We start from the raw sequence: 18,984 nt of genomic DNA, 5'->3' as shown, positions 1-18,984 counted from the left end.
AACCCTGGGCGCTCATACACCATGAATGGTTTTCAGTTGACGACGGTTGCAGCAGAGAAGGACCTGGGGGTTCAGCTGCTGGATTCTACCTGAAGCTCTGTAAGCAGGCCGTGTCTGCAGCTGCAAAGGGTAACCAAATGCATGTCCGTCAAGAGTAAGACAGCCCATATCATCAGCCCAGATTCAGCCCGACTTCAATGGTGGTGTGTAGTGGGAATGGCCTGGTCCTAATTTTTCTCGCTCGTAGCGCTATTGGTTTGGTCTGCAAAAGGGGTGCCCGTCTTACCTACCCTGACCGTCTTACCCTACCCCACTTTCCCCTATTGGTAAGGTGGTCATGTATAATGTATATGTGCCTGTAGGTGGATGAAATTCTAGGGGAGTGGGGAAATATGGTAGCATTATTCAAACCAAATTAAATATGGCAGTAAAATACGCGTTGCATATATTGCGCAGCTGTTTCAGTTGCGAATAATTTGGGTGTGTCGCCAAAATTGAATTTTTGTGGTGGTTGGACTGTTTTTGTGAATAATTTGTTTGATTCCTGCACCTTATTCATCTTTGGTGCAATTATCCAGAGGAGAACTCACATTGTGTTGCAAGGCCGACTTTGAAGTTATCTTGTGCACCTTTTAAATCCAATTACCATGCCTCCACTGCTTCTGCGAGTTATCAGTGCAACACTGCTTTTGATAATCATCTTGCAGCTGATTTATCCTAATTTTGGTAAGAATTGACTCTTAGGTACCTATGTCAAAAGCAGTGGCAGGAAAATGTGTTGATGGAATGAAATCTTAGTTTTTAATTGCATTATTTTGTAAAGTAAGGTTTGGTTCTTTTGGTACCATTTTTTGCTTTGTTATTAATTGAAACTAGTATCTTTTGATTTTCAACTAAAACATTGTTAATTTATCTTGTGTGATAAACCTTTGCCCAATTTAGTTGACAATGCAGTCAAACCCATAAAAACTGCTCCTGTCTATGTGGCATTATCACTGATTGCTTGCTCTCTTGCAGTTGCTGGCATCCAGTGCTGGAAGTGCAACTCGCGGGAGGACCCAAGCTGCGGCGACCCATTTGAGAACAACACCTACTACAAGGTGGAGTGCGACAAGGCTGACGAGAGGCGCCACCTGCCTGGGGTAAAGGCGACAATGTGCCGCAAAATCAGACAGAAAGGTGTGTTTTTCTCTTTTAATAAGTTTGGTAGGGGCCATAGCAGTACTCTAGGTGAACAGGTTTGACAATTTGGATAGTGTGATCAGTGATGACTGGTTTATACTTGGTAGGTTGATGTGGGCTTACCCTTCTGCTGGCCCTTTTATGGTATTACTTTTTTTCTTGCATTTTATTACATGGATTCAGGTCTAGTTATGAGTGACAGTGAGTGGGAACCTGAAAGGATATACTTTATTTATGGATTCAGGGGGTGAATTGTGCATGTCTTTCAGTTGCTGTTTGGCCACGCTTTCTCTCGCCATAACCAGTCAGCTTCAGTATTTGTGTGCATAATGCTGTTCTATGCTCATTCAATGTGGCTCACTCATCCATGTCCAAAAACTGAAACCTGTTCCTCCATTTAAGACCAGTCTATCTCCATCCAGTCCTCTTCCTCTAACACAATGCATGCGTGTTATATAACCTGTCCTTGCTTGAAAGTTCAGATATCCTTGTCTCTCTTACCATGATGTACCATACAACCCACTCCTCTTCCAGACACCCTTTCTATCTAACACCGCCCCTCATTCCTCTCTTACACTCCGCCCCTACCCTCGTCTCTTGCATCCCTCTGTTCACTTCACTCTAACACCACTCTCCAACCTTCCACAGTGAACGGCCAATGGCGGGTTATCCGTGATTGTGCCCGCGTCGGCGAGCCAGGGATCGGTGGAGACGAGCGGTTCTGTCTGCACAAGTGGGGCACCTTCGATATCTACACTGAGGTGTGTACCTGCGCCGCCAAAGATGGCTGTAACGGCGCCGGAAAGCCAGCCAGTCCTCTGGCGGCCTCGGCAGCAGCGTTGGTAGTGCTGCTGACTGCTTTTGGAGCCGCTCGATAGGTGGCAGGGCGAGCGGTGGGGTTTGGCGTATAGATGGCGCGGCGCTCGGAGATGGAGAAAGTATCTCGAGGCTCGTGGGGTTATGCACGGGGCGACCCCCGTCGAGAAGATCATTGAAGAACGTAGTAGGTACGTTTTCTATGAGAATCTCACGAAGAAGGTAATTCGTTGATCAGCCGTATACTGACTGTGCTGTGCTGTCTTCCGTCCGAAGGTCGATGGATTTGAATGATGAAACCTTTTTAACGTCTTTTCTCTAGATTTGTGATGATGCCGTGTGTGCTATTCCGTCCATTTTACCAGAATCTTCAATCGTGTGTAAGGCGTAGATCATTTTTGCTTGCAAGTAGCGATAGCGTAGTGCTGATGCTACGTTTATTTGCCCATTCATGTTCGAGGCATCAACGCTAGTGTACGACGTAAGACAATTTTAGATTGTCGCGTATTACATTTTGGTTCACCATACATAATCATGATTGTATGAGCTGTCACATGCGTAGGATAATGACTAGTTTGGCGACGACCCATCTCATTAACACTTGTCATTTTACATACAACGACGGATATCTCTTTCAACGACGCATATCTCTTTCAACGGTCATATTCGTTCAGCTCAATTTATTTTCCTCAACGAACGTCTCTGTACCAAACATTCGCTAGATTCGTTGGACTTGTTGGATTCGCTGATCCGATGTTGAACTGCTTATCGTTGTTCTTTGAACGCGTAGACGTGAGCAACTGTCATGAAATGTTGCTATTATTCTTCTTCTGGATTTAGTGCAGAGTACCTACAACTGATAAAAGATGCTCTTGGAGTGTCTCTGAAAAAGTTGGTTAGTTATATAGCTATGCTCGTAGTTGTAGAATCTCCACTTCACATTAACTTGCACCTAAAAGAGCTGTAGAATGGCTTCCGTTACGTTTTTTTGCGATGTTTTTGTTAAAACAACGTACTGCTATACGCCGTAACACCGCTACGTGGTCATATATAACCACATCGAGTCGTTCTGTATTTCGTTCACATTCTTTGTTTCTCATTTGCACTAATTACTAATCCGCGATGTTTAGATGTAGAAGCTAAGGGTTGTGTCTGATGCCGTTCACGCTACCAGAGGCATTCCACGTGATCGTTCGTCATATGGCCACCGCTTATACGAGTTGTAATGATGTTCCAGTAGGGAAGATGTGCGAGTATTTTCACAAATATACCTACATTTCATCCGTATCATAAGTTTTCATTTGGTTCTGAGGAATTAAGAATTTATCTTATATTTTTTCAATCTCATGCTTAATTGCAATTATTTTGGGCCATCAGAAGTGCACCGACCGACTGTATCTATCCACTTGTTCGCGAATGCTTCAAGAACGTAATGGCTTCGCTAAATTAACTAGCCTTTCAGCTGGAAGAGCATCAGGCGACCTCAAAGTACACGCCTATGTCAGTCTGCGGTAAAAGTTGATCATCTGGCTAAACGAGCAAATATTCACGAAGCCTAGGTAGGGGAGAACGGGGCGATTTGGCCGCCTTTTTGTAAAAACGATATTTTGAGAAAACCAGTGCGCGTTTGGTCGATTTCTCCATGGAGGGGTGTGGGGCGTTCAATTGCTGTTCCGGCCTATTACTTGCATCATGCCGGGACATCTCATTTCGGTGGTAATTAACCGTTCTTTCAAAGACTGCGCGGCGGCCAAATGACCCCGGTACCGGGGTCATTTGGCCGGGGGAGTGGGGTCATTTGGCCGGGCATGTGATCCAGAGATATACCTATTACAGAGCTGAGACAACCTGAAATATTGACGCCCAAGATTGTGCTTAACTCATGAATTCTGGATTGACTCGACGCGTGACTGATGTGACGATTCAGATGCCCAATGCTGACACAAATGATGAGCATCGTGACTCATCGTTGATTCGCCTGAAATCCTTAATTTTTCAAAGGACTAGGCTTACACTCGATTCATTTGAATCAGTGCAAGTGAGGAGCCACATTTGATTTACGAGCTTACGACTCATGAGTTGAGCACTGCCCAGTGATAACAACAGCCAACTGTAATGGCTGCCAAATCGTAGATTGCTTTAGACCATCGCACTGCAAAAAATGTCCTTTGTGCACGAGTTGTTTGTTTATTTCAAACTCTGTTGTAAACACGAAATAAAAACGCTTTCAGCAGGCCCCGTCTTCGACCCAGCACTTCAGATCACATCCACTGTAAAATACGGTCCCGACGACATGGACACATGTCCAGTCATCACTGCGCTTCACTGTTTTTCACCTTTGCGCCCCTGTTTCTTCGACGGTCCAGCTCCCGACGTTCGATGGTTCGATGGTCCAGCTTGTGGACCCCGCTGTTTGCTCCTCGCCATACGTGCCTGTTGCTCGTCCTCCAAAGCCGGAGCACGGCCGCGGCAGGCAGCTGGAGCACGGCCGGCCCCGAGGCTGGCGGCTGGAGCACAGCCGCGGCAGGCGGCTGGAGCACGGCCGAGGCCGCGGCGTGCTGATCTGCCGTCGCTGGGGCGACAACCGGTGCGAAGACCGCCGTCGGCGTAGTCTTCGTCGTCGAAGATAACCCGGTATAGCGGGGATATCCCGGTCGCTTCGAATCTCTTAACCCGGCCGGGCCCGGGGGGTAATCCCAACCACCGCAGCCCGGGGGGGGGGGGGCGTTTTTCGCCCCCCTGTCTAACTCCGTAAATAAGGGAGCTACGGAAACAAAAGCGATACCAAACGAAAGGTCCTTACCAGACGGTTCTAAAGCACCTAAAATTTTTGACCTCAGGTCAATTTTCAAGGTCAGAGGTCAAGGTCAAAGGCAAAAACCGGCACATGTGTAGTGATCTCAAAGTAAGCCTTCTAGAGGATGGCAGGATGCATCAAACTGGCAAAATTGGGTGTCAAACGAAAGAAGAGAATCTGAGGATTCCGAATATGTGCTCAAAATCAAAGGTCAAGGTCAAGGTCACGCTCAAAATTGACCTCAAACTTTGCACTTTTTCGTACATCTTGCTTGCTAACTTCCAAGACGTTTTGAAATGTTTGGAGGCTTATCAGTTCCCTATTTGTGGTTCATCTTACGATACAAGGCTGCCCAAAGGTCAAGGTCACAGAAGAGTATCCTTGCTAGAGGCTATTTCACTAACTCAAGTTATAATAATAAATAAGACAATTTTGCCATCCGGAAGCTCTAAATGAAGGCTTAGAGGAAAATGGATGCCAGATTCGTGATCAGCGAGTACAAATCCATCATAAACGACCTTTCATGTGTCAAGGTCAACCAAAGGTCATTTGAGGTCACATGAGGTCAACATAAAATTTGACCTTTTCCAAACAAAATATATATCATTCGACGCGGCTTGACACGGCGAATGCGATGGTACCACTGCCGTAGCTCTAGGACCATTTTTGTCGAAGTTATTTGCGAAAAACTAAAACCACATTTCGGGGTCGTTGACCTGACCTCTGACCTCAGGTCACCAAAACTATTTTTCTATTTTTCTCTAGGTCAAACGCTACACAACCGTGCTCGTAATTTGTCTTTATCTCTAAAACTCTATTTTTAGCAGCTATTTGAAGTTCGCGTCTGTGACGCCGAAGTTTGCCTTGCAGGGGTCTAGAAAAATCGACCTTGTGACGTCATCAAGGGGGCTAGGTCAAAAATTTTTACTTCAGAAGATGTCAAATTGATGGGAGAAAAGGTACTGAAAGTTTCGCTTTCCTATCCCTAAGCGTTCGGGAGCTATCGCAAATATTCGCCAGGGGGGGGGGGGGCGAAAAACGCCCCCCCCGGGCCCGCGAGGGTTAACCCGCGGATGTTCTTCCGCGTGAAGGTGGCGTCTTAGGCACGACGAAAAATCGGCGCCACCGGTAGAGGTCGATGTGACGTCCCGGGTTCGCCATCTGCCGCCGGGTGCCGAAAGTCAATCAGCGGACACCTTGGTTAGGCCGTCCCTTGCATTTAGACTGCGCCGCATTACCATCCTCAGCGGCAGAACTTAGCCAGCGCAGCGCGTCGCTCGCAGACTAGGCAAAAAATCAACTGAGTCGCTGGGCGGCCAATTCGCCCCGTATGGGGCGGCCAATTTACCCCAATATGACATTTTTAGGAAAAGGGGTCCGCAGATAAGCAAAAATTGTTACTTAAACTTGCAAAAGGGTCAGACAGCTCCCTGAATCACCAGATTGTTCTACCAATAGAGTTAAAATTTTGATGTCACCCAAATAAGGGACACCATGCAACTTTTCGTAAAGAAGAAAAAGTTACGTTTTTTAGCCAAAATTCAAATATCGTTGGCTTTACAAAAAAACTGGGCGTCGTCGAGTTTCCTTAGTTTCTTTCCAAAGTAGTTCTTATGACGGCGGATGGTGCCATATTCAAAAATAATCGCTCGGGACCGTCAAAACGCGTAGACATGGGGCGGCCAAAGTGACCCGGGCGGCCAAATGACCCCGCTCTCCCCTACTCACTATTCAGATTCAGCCCGTCTAAGTTTCGTGGAGTCGCGATTCAAAACTGGGATCATTCTTCATTTCAAGACCGCGCAGAATTGCATAGGGCAGTGTCGCCCCGAGAAAGGGGCTATCCTGATCCAGAGGCGGATCCAGCTCAGAGTTTTTTTTTGGGGGGGGGGGCAAACCATAACAATTTATCGATTCTTTCCATGCATCGTCCATAGGCGTAATGTTAAAATTATGCCATGGGGGGGGGGGGGGCAAATGCCCATTTTGCCCCCCCCCCCCCTGGATCCGCCACTGTCCTGATCTTCCTTTAACCGGCGATTTTTTAGCTGGTAGAATTAAGAAGAAAATCGATGCCCCGATGCCCTTTTTTGTTCTTCAGGAAGCAGTCTTCCCACCCTTTTCACGCCCGGCCCACCCCAGTCCCTGATGACCCCTCTCGCCCACTTCTTCCCTCCCCTCCGCCCCTCCTCCACCCACCGAGGCCGGCAACCCAACACCTTGAATCACCGGTTTATTTATAGTTCCTGGGATAGCCAGCTGACGGCGGCCGGCCGGCGTTCTGCTTTGGCCGGCGTGTTTCTGCGGTGAGTGCACGGCGCGGCGGACGGCGCGGCGAGCGCGACGAGCGGCGGCGAAAATGGCGCAGACCGAGCAGCTCCAAATATCCAGAGCGGCGCCCAATCAACCATGGGGCTTTCGGCTGCAGGGCGGAAAGGATTTCAACATGCCCATCATCATCCAAAAGGTAAGCGGAAGAGCGCGGGTTCAAGTCTTACCGCGGGCCCTGCGAGATATTTTTGATGTTTTACGCTTGCTTTAGGGGCTAAGTGCAGCGCGCGGCAATGAACCTAACACCTTGTGAACCTTCTATGTCATCAAATATGACAGCAGCGTGGGGCTCAAAACGCCCAACCCTGACGTTTTTATGGCGGTGTTATATTACCTACATCATTTCATCAACCATAGAACACCTGAAAGGGGGAACGGGAGGGTTTCCTGGACCGCTAAAATCATAAATTTCCTGGATCATCGGCTACACAATATCACCATAGGTTAGTTACTCCAGTGGTTTCTGCTGACTGGAGGCAATATTTGAACTTCATTTGAACCCAGGAATGTCCTGATGATATCATCTGCAGCATCATAACCTTCCCGGCCAGTAAACAGCTGACATAGGCCAGACATCTCATGGCTGACTTTCTTCACCACTGACTTCTCTATATAGAGAAGTATGTGTTTCATCCGACACGTAATGGGCGCAAAATGACCTTAGTAATCGGCGCGCCGTAAAACCCCCAATACGAGTAAACAACAATCCGGCACGTAGGTAATCGGTAGCACGTAAGGAACTGTCAGAAAACATCCGACCTCGGATCAGGACATAAACGTTCGGACCGTACTTATCAAACTACTCACAACTGGCAAGCGCGTTTACCGAGCATGATGCATGGTATATCATACACCCGTAACCCATCAACTCCATATCAACGCTTTAGAAGATCGGCATCTACCCAATAGTAAATCATCATGGAAGGCATGATCACTCAACATTCGACATCGCTGCGCTTCTATTTTTTTTCACTCTGTCGGTTTATGGGTACAAAAATGCACCATATTGATAGACTAACGGTCCAGTTACGCCTCATAGGAAACCGAAGTCGCCTATTGCGAGTCATTCCCCTCCCATTGATCGTGGCAAAAGTGCGATTTATATTTAGGTATCTCTAAAATTTATTCGACACCCATTATCCAGAACGAAGTCACAGAACACTGCGTAGAGATATGTTTATAGCACGCACCGCCCGATCATTATATGTTCTACGACTCTCATACCTGAATAAAGATAGTAGGATTGTAAGGAGTATGAAAATCTGCATAAGAGCAAATTAACGTAGGGAAAGCTTAGAGCGTGTTTTTCATGAATAATGATTCGTCATGTGAAATTGGTAATTCGGTAAATAAAATTGGTAAATATGGTAAACTGCCCTACGTGACCGCACACGACTACACAGCACGCATCACACGTTCCATGTGCTATATGCAGCAGCACATGCGATCACAACCCGGAGCACATGGTACCCGCCCGGTGTTTGCCATGCTGTGTGGGCATTATCTAATCGGCGGTCTGACTCGGGCGATCGTTACTGCCCTGATGTTTGATATGACCCCGGCGGGCGTCTGGCCGAATGGTGGCGTAGGGAAACATGCCGCTCTGCTATACCGTATTAAGTTTTAGGCTAGGTTGGGGTGGTGTAGGTATAACATGATTCGTGACCCGTTATTTGGCACGGTAATCTGCCTGTCGTTATATTTTTTAGACTAAATAAGAGACAATTTATAGGACGTCTTATGAACCAAGGGCTTCTGGATGTTACATTGCGATTTGCGAACAATGAATCATAACGAATTAATCATATTTATAGAACTTACTCTGACCTTTACTTCCATCTGCTAGTCCTCTCTCTCTCTCTCTCTCTCTCTCTCTCTCTCTCTCTCTCTCTCTCTCTCTCTCTCTCTCTCTCTCTCTCTCTCTCTCTCTCTCTCTCTCTCTCTCTCTCTCTCTCTATCAGACTCTCTCTCTCTCTCTCTCTCTCTCTCTCTCTCTCTCTCTCTCTCTCTCTCTCTCTCTCTCTCTCTCTCTCTTAACCCAGCGTGTGTCCCCATATCGTCTCCTCTATCTAACGCACCCTATCCCAGCCATCCCTAGGAGCCCCACTTTCTCCCCAATGGACCACGACCGGCAATAATTATAATTGGCTTAATCCCAGCATCCACCCATCCTTGTTCGTCTCCGGTAGCCGACAGTTTATCCCCACTGCAGTAGACCGCGGCCGCGATAGTTGGCTGAATCCCGGACCGACGCCAGGTGCGTCCACCGGTGACATTTGACCCAGATACGTGGATGAATCGCCCCCGGCTATCGTTCTAGACTGACCGATGACAGGCGGAACGTTCTTGTCCAATCCGTTGAAAGCGCGTCTCGATTTGGCTTTGATTGAATACAGGCCCTGAACAATGTCGTGTGACGTGTATTCGACCGATTTCGTGCTTCCTTTTCATGCAGTTTTTACCTAAAATTGTATCACACATGATATCTGCTGTCATCTGCCTGCCGGGTTTGGGGGTTGGTTTGGGTTTAAGGACGCAAACCAACCCTTAAACCCGATGCCGGGATCATGGGAGGGACGAAAAGGCAAGAAGGCGATAAGCCAGTTTTACTCGCCATCGAAGACGACGAGCGCTGAGACACCTGCCCACACTTAACGAAAAATGATTTTACCCGTTATGACCATTCCGCTCCACATCCGTTGTCATCGCTGTCAGACGCAACACATCTAAGACCGATTGCCGACGCTACCCATTCCACAAACTGTCAGACAGCACCCCTCTCAAACGTCCCCCCTGCTCACCCCTTTCAACACAAATAATGCCTCTAATACCTTCTGAGAAGACATTCTGAGGTGTCCCCTCCCAGACTGACATCTCAGAACGTCTTCTCAGTAACCGTGTCCAGTCAGCTACTCGTAAACGTCGGTCACTATCTCTCTGACAACGCCACTCTCAGACACTGTCCTCCTGTCTTAGACAACACACGTACCCCTCCCAATCACGTTGCCCTCTCAGACAATGCATGTTCCCCTCTCAGAGAATATTTGACCCCATCACAGACAATATTTGTTTTTCTTTCAGACAATTCTCGCACCCTCTCATACAAACTTTCTTTCACCCACCACCCTCTCCTAAACTCCCAACCACCACCCCCTTCAGACACCACCCTCGGCCTCCCTCCCTGGAGCAGCCACCGCCCCCTCAGACTCCTGCCGCCGCCGCGCCCACTCGCGTGCCCCGAGGCTAGCTTAGGTCGTGGCCCTGGCAGGCGGGGGTCAGGCGCCAGCTGGCGGCGAGCCAAGTCGAGAGTCGGGGCGCCGAGCCAGCCACTGTCCAGTGTCGAGCCCCGGTCAGGCTGCTGTAGAGGACAACTTCAGGGTGTCAGCGGGTCAGATTGCATGGGATGTTTAAATCAGGATTGGTGGGATTTATGTGATGTGTTAATTTCATCATCTTGACCATTAATTAGGCAAGATTAAAACAAGTTTAACGAATTGTTGGTGTTGTTTAGGTTTGTTTTGAAATGATGTTTTAGTTCTAAGTTGGATAGGATTGAAACGGGTTAGAATTTCAGCCAAAAGTTCAAAGTTGGGGACTCGAACTTCATGGGGCGTATCAGATAACAATCCATGTTTACTGCTGAATATGACAAGATAGCTGTTTCGGTAGTAAGTTGTATGACAGTATGTGAGCTAACGTATATGAATTATGTGCCGCCAACGTTATAGTTTTCACAAAGTCACACGAGCGTTTCAATGCACCAAAAATGATGTAGATTGAGCCATGTGGGTCATAAAACCATTTTTAGGACGAGTTTGACAGAGTGCATGACTAGGAATAGGTATAATTTTCCAATCCAACTGTCGTATTTCACCAATAATACGGATCAGTTCTCAATCATACCTACATCAACACATCAATGCTAAGTCTAGTGGTGATGTTGACGGTTCGAACTAGTTAGAAACAGCCCATCCTGACTTTGTTGATTGCTAACTTTAAGGTAATTGGCAGTAATAAGGCAGCCATGCGGAATGTTAGACGTTTTTATTTCGGTCATTTATATACGATGCGTCGGATATCGGCAGTTTAGCTCATTTTATTTTCTGTGGTGTCGGACAATCAGATGAACCTGCCAAAGCCCAAAGGTGAACAAGAGCAAGGGTTCGCGGGGGCGAGCGTATTGTATGTTAAATACTTATCAGAAATGAGACTAAACATTTTGGCCTGAAGTCTAACAGGGCCCCGCAAGTAAAGCACACGTTTTCGTGTTCTCGTTTTCCATCCCCACCTCAACACATCTGTCCCCACCCCAACCCTCTCGCTAGCCGGAGGTGGTTACGAAACTGGCGCGTTTTTCGTCGCGGCGCGCCTGCGCCACATTGACGCCACATCTGCGCCACATTGACTGACAGAGGCGCCTCTGTACCGGCCGCATTACTTCACACTAACAACGCTGTTCATCGCTGCATACCCTGCGGCTAGCAACAGGAGGGGAGATCTCATAAACAAACACCACGACGGATCAGCGGTATCGGGGATGAGCTGGCGTAGATAAGATAGAAGACTGTCGTAGTATTTTCCATACATACGTTTGCACTTATTGCTATGCTATAAATCAAGAATCATGATTGCCTCATGCTTTGGGGAAATTTGACCGCGAATGCGGTCGTAAGATGCAAGAATTGACGGTTGAATAACTTTGGAATATTGTATGACATCCTGAATGTGTTACGTACAAGAATACTACATTTCCATATTTCAAATTGATGTTTGTATTGCGCTGAATTACTAGGTAGTGGTCCAGGGCAATGTTGACCCTCCCCATTAGGTGTTGATGTAAAACAGCGCTGAAAATGAAAGAAAATGCACGGTTTCGGTCAGCTCCTCACGGGCCGTTTTCACGACGGAATAGCAGGCATCTATTTAGTCCCCATTTAATCCTTTAGTTCCTCAGGAATTTTAGTAGTTCTTTTTAGTAGGTTCCCCAGCTTTCGAATGAATGGTGCGTTAGTTTGCTATTTTTCTATTAAATATCACATCGATTTACTTTATCTAAGGATTTATCACTAATATCAACATAAAGCGTAAGCACAATTATAAAATTATGAAATTATTAAATACTAGTACAATAGTTAAAAAAAGATACTGAGTTGCCAGGCTACAAAGAATATATTCATTTATGGCGCACGACAGACATTTAGAAAGCAGCGCCCTGTTTTATTGCACGCTGCTAGCCGCTTCCATTGGGTTTTGCAGGCCGACGTCATTGGTCGTTACACGTATGATGTCACGCGACTTGTGGCCTGTCACGGCTCTTTAACCTTCGCCCCAGTGGGGGGGGGGGGGCATATGTTACCACCCTGTCGCGTTTTTTGCGTATAAATAAAAAACCGCGGCGCGTAGCGCCGCGCCGCTTGGCATAGCTTTTTGTACATCAATTTTGGACAATGTGTGAAATTTTTGACCCCAGGTCATGTCAGGTCAGGTCACCAGGTCAAGTTAACTGACCAAGCCTAAAAAAAAGTTTGCAATCATGTCCAGCCTGCAGTGTTTGTCAGAAAGGTTTGAAACTTGGTGGATTGCATGCTGTTATGGGCGCCTACAATTTTTATATCTCGGATTTTTTATATCCGTGACCTAAGGTCAGGTCAGTGGCGTGACCTTTCCATTACAAGTCAATGGAGAAAAATGAAAATGCCTCTAGATCCGTGTGTACGCATAGGAACAGTCTAAATATTTCAGAATCACAATGATGTAGTCCACTCGTGATGACCAAGGTGTCATTTTTGCTGATAGCCTCTAGACAGGTCATCCGAGGTCACTTGAGGCTTCAAACAGTTTTTTTGCCAATAACTCGCGATTGGAAAGAGATAGAACGCTGGGGATGGTCTCATTGTGTTTGTCTTGTTGAGACGCATCGACTGATATGCAACATGACCTTTTCCGGTCAGGTCATGACCTTGACCTGAGGTCAAAGTTTCAAGTTGACCTTTCAAGGTCAAATTATAGTTCATTCGACGCGTCTCGGCGAGGGGAACACGATTCTGGCAATAGAAATGTCGTGGCCTTTTGTAGTCGAAAGTTATTGTCGAAAAACACTTTTCGTAAAAACAGCTATTTTTGGAGTTTTTGCCCTCTGGAGGCTAAACTGTTGACCTGAGGTCAATATTGATAATGACCTTTTCAAAAGAAGAGTTCAAAAGCTATCGTTTGCTGTTCCATGCGTTTTTCTAGCTACCATAGTTCCTGAGATAGCGGCATGTTTTCTGAAAAATATAATGACAATTGGCAAATTTTGACCTTTGATGACCTCTGGTGACCCCAATATTGCTCTAAGGTGAAAAATGACCGAAATACTTTCAAACGTACGCATTGAGAGCTATTGAATGCTTTTTACCGCGTCTTTCTAGCCCTCTTAGTTTTTGAGTTAGAGGTGGGTGGTAACATATGCCCCCCCTCACTAGGGCGAAGTTGGCTGAGACCGCCACTGGGGCGCGGGTTAATGATCTCCACTAAATGAATGCAACAATGGCCTTTTAAGTTGATCTCTGTGGCCATCTGTTTATGGAGCGACCAATATGAAAGTTGGGTGAATTTACCGGGGTTACATGACTATGAGCAAGCAAATGTGTATCAGGAATGGATTTAGGTGGAAAATTGCGCTGGACCATGAGTGCTCGAACGCTCCCAATTCCACGCCGGTTTGGCTTTGGAGCCGAGACAGACGATGCGGGTCAAGGTCACCGCTGGGGTAACGGTGGATTGGCTGCGCCCGAGCACCCGTAACGCGGCACAATTCTCCATCTATGGATTTTCATATTCGCTCAGCATTGTGATAGGCGTTCGTACTATAGCATTTACTCTGCTCATGTACCTATCCCCGGTTATTTAAAAGAAGTTTTTGTGGGGGAATATCACGGCTTTAGGTACTCGGTGGCCCTATTCACGACTTTCAAAGAATGCTCCGATAACTAAACACCGCACAGACCTACTGCATTAGTGAATCTGACAGAAGGTCTGTGGAATTACATCCCCCCTCACCACACCCTTAAAAACTCATCCAGTGTCCAAAACCACTTTTATCGACTCGCAAAAAAAAACACACACACACACACATACACACACAAAGCATGGGGCATGTCAGCTCTCAGTTCATTTATCATTGTCTTCACCATGGTTCAATTGCATTGCGCGATTTAAAGCACGTGAGTGCCTATATAGTATATATGTAGAAAATAATATCTACAGCAAAACATCCAAAATTACAAAGGCTACAATGCTTAAAAAGTAGGTTCATCAAGGAAGCCCATTTTTACTTGCTGTGTTCCCAACCACTGGTTGGGAACCGCGTTGGAATCGCATGATGCGATTCCAACGCGGGCTATTCGCAACGTCTGTTAAGGCACGTTAACAACTGACAAGCCGCCACCGCTGCCACTTATTCATAGATGGTTGATATCGCAGCTTGGGCGTCAGCAGCGCGGCCCACAACGCGTCGGCGCCAGCGCACGCAGCTGTTGGCACTCGGCAGCCGGTGTTGCGACTTAACGGCCGGCCGGCCCCATGAAGGAGAAGCTCTTGGTGAAGCTTTGTGATCGCCTCATAGCCGCCTTGGATGTCATCTTTCTTGGCAGATCCATCCGTTCAGATGGTGCGGTGCAGTCTGGATAAAGGACGAAGTCCAACGCCGCTAACCCCGCGACCGCCACCCCACAACGTGGCCGCAGACCGAACGGGCGTGAGGGCCGTAAGGGCCACCCCGCCATCCGGTAGGTGGCTGAGCAGCCGGGCGCAGCGGCGCCTGGGCGGCGGCCGCGCTGAGATGAAGTCCCAAACCGCCATGTCGCCATCACCGCCATCACCATTGCTGCAGCTGTTCCCAACCGCCTCAATCGCCGCCGTTTTGCCAGCAGTCGCGCCGCGGAATGGCAGAAGCTCCAGAGTAGCCTCCAGCGCCCCTCTCCGCACGTGTGCAGGTGCACTGCGCCGCCGCCGGGTCCGACGTCCAGGCAGAACATGATATTTCCATGCTGCTCCGACGGTGGGCTGGTCTTGTTTGGGCGTTCCTCCACTGTGACGTCGGTCACACCTGCCCCGGCCAGGGCGCAGAGGCCGACGTGTCACCATCCGGTTGCAGTCCTCAGTCGGGTCGCAACGTGTACCTCTTCCGCAGCGTGGAGCGCGCTCCCGCTGGGCAGCGATACAGCCAAAAGTAGCATAGCATGCGGGCGGCCAGCGCTGCGCCGGACAGCGGACCCATGCCGGGGGTATGCCGGTCTCGGCCATTAGCGGGGTCGTCGGGGCCGAGGCTGTACATACAGCTGGTGACCGCGTGAGCCGCCAATCGAAGCTCACGGCTTATAAGCTCGACGCGGGCATCACACGCCCTCCCGATGGGAGCTCCACGACGCCGCCGCGAACTCCAGCGCGGCTCGCAGCGCGAAGACCAGTACGGACGGCCGGGGCAAACGGCGTGCGGGAGTCGCAGGCGACGTTCTGCGGACAGAAAGGGTTGGGCATAAGCTGGTCGGCAGGACACTCTTGAGCCGAGCCTTTGATGTAATTACAGATGATCCAGAAGCATGCACAAAAATTCATGACACACTATTCTCATTTATGTATTTGCTACATATGATATGATATACCAGCTCATGATCAGTGACGCATTCTGGGCAATATGTTCTAAAGTGAAGTAACTGAAGTTACAGCTAAAAGCTTAAAAAACAGCTTAAAAAACACACACACACACACACATTCGATAGCTTATGAGAATAACATGCCTTGTGTGCTTAATGCAGGAAAATATTTTTTCCACTTTTTTAGAAACAGCAAAAGAGTTGTCAACAAGCCATGTCAACTATCTAAACAATTTTTATGGAAACTGCTCTAGCTAGCTTAAAGTTCCACAACGTTTCCGGAGCACCGTACCCAAACTCAGTTCATGTTACAAGAAAAAACAGTAATAATGCCTCCTAATTTTGAATGAAATATAGGTATGAGTAATTTGATTTGGAAAGCAACAAATTTCCGCACATCATTTTAGCAAAATTACTATTTTCTTCAGCCATCAGGTTACACAAAACTATAGTAAACTTTATGATCTAGTTTACACAAAACCAAAGCCCCGATTTTAACAAATGTAGATAAAATTTAAACAATTTTAAAAAATGTATCGTGGAGAAAATGAAAAGTGTAGATTTGTAAAGCCGGGATATTTCAATTTCACGGATTAGGCACTTAAAGAAATATCTTCACCTTTCTTTGAGCCACCAGCCTTCACCCAAGTTTTACACGAATGTAGTGAAGCAGACAATGTGGCAACTCAAAATTGTGATGGTTTGAGATAATTATGACGGTAAAAGAAAAAGCAACACAAGGTTCCTTACCCTCGTTTTTTCACATGGGTTCAGATGAGGCTTCAACTGTTGCCGACCTGAGGAGCTATAGGGACTTGAGCTTTCCAAAACTCAATTTCTAAGGGCACTGAGCAGTGTTTGGCTTTCACACGAATGCGATAGTAAGTTATATGAAGTTGACAAAGCAAGCAAAGCAAAGCATGATGCCCCGCGCGTCCGCCCGCGACCACGCCCCGCGTCCGACTCCCGACCGCCGCGTGACCCGAGGCGCCCGGCGGTCACGTGACCTACCGGCCGGGACTGCAAACGGCCTTCACCACCATTCTTGTATGACGTCATATCCTACTGAGGTGCTGATTGGTCGGAATTAGATACCTGAAGGTAATTATCTGCCGTAGTTATTTTTGTTTCATTGTTTTGCGTGTTTTCTTATATGAAATGTAATTAAAAAAATTGTCATATTTTAATCACCATTAAAACATAACTGAATAGGTATAAAAGAGAACTCGATATATACTTTCCTTGTTTTTAAGAATTCCGGAATTAGATACCCGAGGGAGCAAAGAGGGAGCAAGTTGCCACGCTGATTTAATACCTCATAGTCGAAAGGTGGGCTACTAGAACCAAAAATTGCTGTGTTTGTAAATAAATAAGTGATTTGAGGGCAAAAAATGCCCGGATTTAAACTTCTAAAATTATTTTGAACATAAAATATTTCAGTTTTAGGGATGTTAAGGCCTCTAAGGGTAGGTACTTTTTAGGTATCAAATAAGTTCCTCTGCGAAAGTTCCGTCGTGAAAACGGCCACGATATTGTTTTTGGCTTTTGCCTTACCACTGCTTTGAGTTACATTCCGCATATAAAATGGTGTTAAAGTATCTCTTGCAGCGAAAAATAGAAAATAAAAAAGTGCGTACCTAAGGAACCTAACCTATCAGGAAATGATCACTGAAAAGCAATAAATCTGAAACTAATCGTAACAGTGATGTTGTAAAGATAATATTGGTTGATAAGAAATAGCACCAAAATGACCACCTATAAATGTCTTTATGATACAAATGTGGCTCAATATCTTTATTAGAAATGTGTTATGAGACTTTGATAGCGAGGTTTAGCAATCTACTGCCTGCTACTGACCGACCTCACTGCCCGTGCCGAGACTACTGTCACCGCTTACCACCGACACGTGACGCTACTACCCACCATCCCCGTGGGGTATGCGATCGTCGAACTGGCCTGAACACAGCCTTCATCACTGAGCCTTTAAAATAGATTAATAAATTCATCACTGAGCTCAATACATTAAAAAATGTAATGTACTTGCCGTTAACTTGTGGAGACGTACAGGTCTCGCGATTTTTAGCGGTAGGTTTTGCCCCTATGAAATTTAGTAAATATCCCGCTGTATGTTCTTCTTCTAAGCTTTTAAGGGTTGAAGATGCGTTCGATTTATTTGTAGACATGCCTGCTATCAGCCATGATCCTCTAAAATGGCTTTATCGTATATCGATTAGTATCTGAGATATAGCCGGAAATGTAAAAAGGCAAAACCTACTGCTGAAACGCGAGAGAGCCGTCCAGCTCTCCGGTTGATGGCCTGAATGCAGACGGTACCATGTCGTGATGTTAAACCTACTTGCTTTCTGCAAGTTTTTGAGAAGAAAATAAGCAAGCTATGCATTGGCAACAGTTGGGTTAGATCTTGGGGTAGGTGTTTATTTTCGTTGATGTCTATCGTTCACAAACTATACACCTGCTGTGAACACCTGTCAGGCATTACCTACGTCCATTGCGACGTGTTAAAAATGCTCTTCATTTTGCTCTCAATAAATACACGCACGGAGGCCGGTTGAGTAGGTTGTCACATGCACATTCACATACACGCACATGCACTCCTAAAACTGATAAGAATGTTCATAAACCCGTTGACAGCCAGGACCAATACAGCTAGCTATTCTAGCGTCTAGGCACACAACTTTGAGATGGGCGTGTGGAGTCTCCGGGTCATCTGGCAGCCCGCCAGCATTTGTGACGTCACCGTGGCCATGAGTGCTGCCAAATAGTGTTGGCCGACGGGTTTGTTTAGAGGTGTAAGATTGGGCGGAAAATGTAACGAGGTGCAACTTTCAAAAGACATTTGGCACAAACATCAGTGATCAGGGACACGTTACCACAGAGTGTGCTCGCAGAATTGCTATTAAACATAAATAAACAATTCGATTTTCCATGCGCAAGCATGTACGAGTGACAGAGCCATCAGAGTCTAGATCAGAGCTCAACCCGAGTCGAGCCCTTCTAAAGTTAAGGGTATCAGCCCTCAACCAGTGCAAATCACTAAGAGATTAACATCTTCCCTTTGAAAAATATCGTGAAAATCGTAAATCGTAATCGTACAAAATTGCAAAACATTTTGCTTTTGATAATCTTTAGTGGCCCCGGCGACGACCAAAGCAAAAAAAAAGCTAGTGTATGCCTACTGCTGAAATAAATTGTACACTACAT

The 18,984-nt window shown here is 46.8% G+C and overlaps 2 protein-coding genes across 13 annotated transcripts in view; both read left to right on the top strand.

The window, feature by feature from the left end:
• Positions 1–454: 454 nt before the first annotated feature.
• Positions 455–3,064, top strand: LOC122375087. Its single transcript, XM_043354269.1, has 3 exons — positions 455–726; positions 1,018–1,179; positions 1,831–3,064. The coding sequence occupies exons 1-3, from the start codon at positions 648–650 to the stop codon at positions 2,058–2,060; spliced, it is 471 nt and encodes a 156-aa protein (XP_043210204.1). The 5' UTR covers positions 455–647; the 3' UTR covers positions 2,061–3,064.
• A 3,978-nt stretch (positions 3,065–7,042) lies between these two features.
• The window catches only part of LOC122375085 (PDZ and LIM domain protein Zasp-like), a 59,630-nt gene continuing 47,688 nt past the window's right edge, over positions 7,043–18,984 (top strand). For all 12 annotated transcript variants that reach the window (XM_043354265.1, XM_043354259.1, XM_043354267.1 and 9 more), the window contains exon 1: positions 7,043–7,262. In XM_043354265.1, the coding sequence (XP_043210200.1) occupies positions 7,155–7,262 (108 nt within the window). In that variant the 5' untranslated portion in view covers positions 7,043–7,154. The remainder of the gene's footprint in view (positions 7,263–18,984) is intronic.

Source organism: Amphibalanus amphitrite, unplaced genomic scaffold (genome assembly GCF_019059575.1).
Source record: "Amphibalanus amphitrite isolate SeventyFive unplaced genomic scaffold, NRLGWU_Aamphi_draft 001771F_arrow, whole genome shotgun sequence".
NCBI lineage: Eukaryota > Metazoa > Arthropoda > Thecostraca > Balanomorpha > Balanidae > Amphibalanus > Amphibalanus amphitrite.
This window is presented reverse-complemented; position numbering and strand designations above follow the sequence as displayed.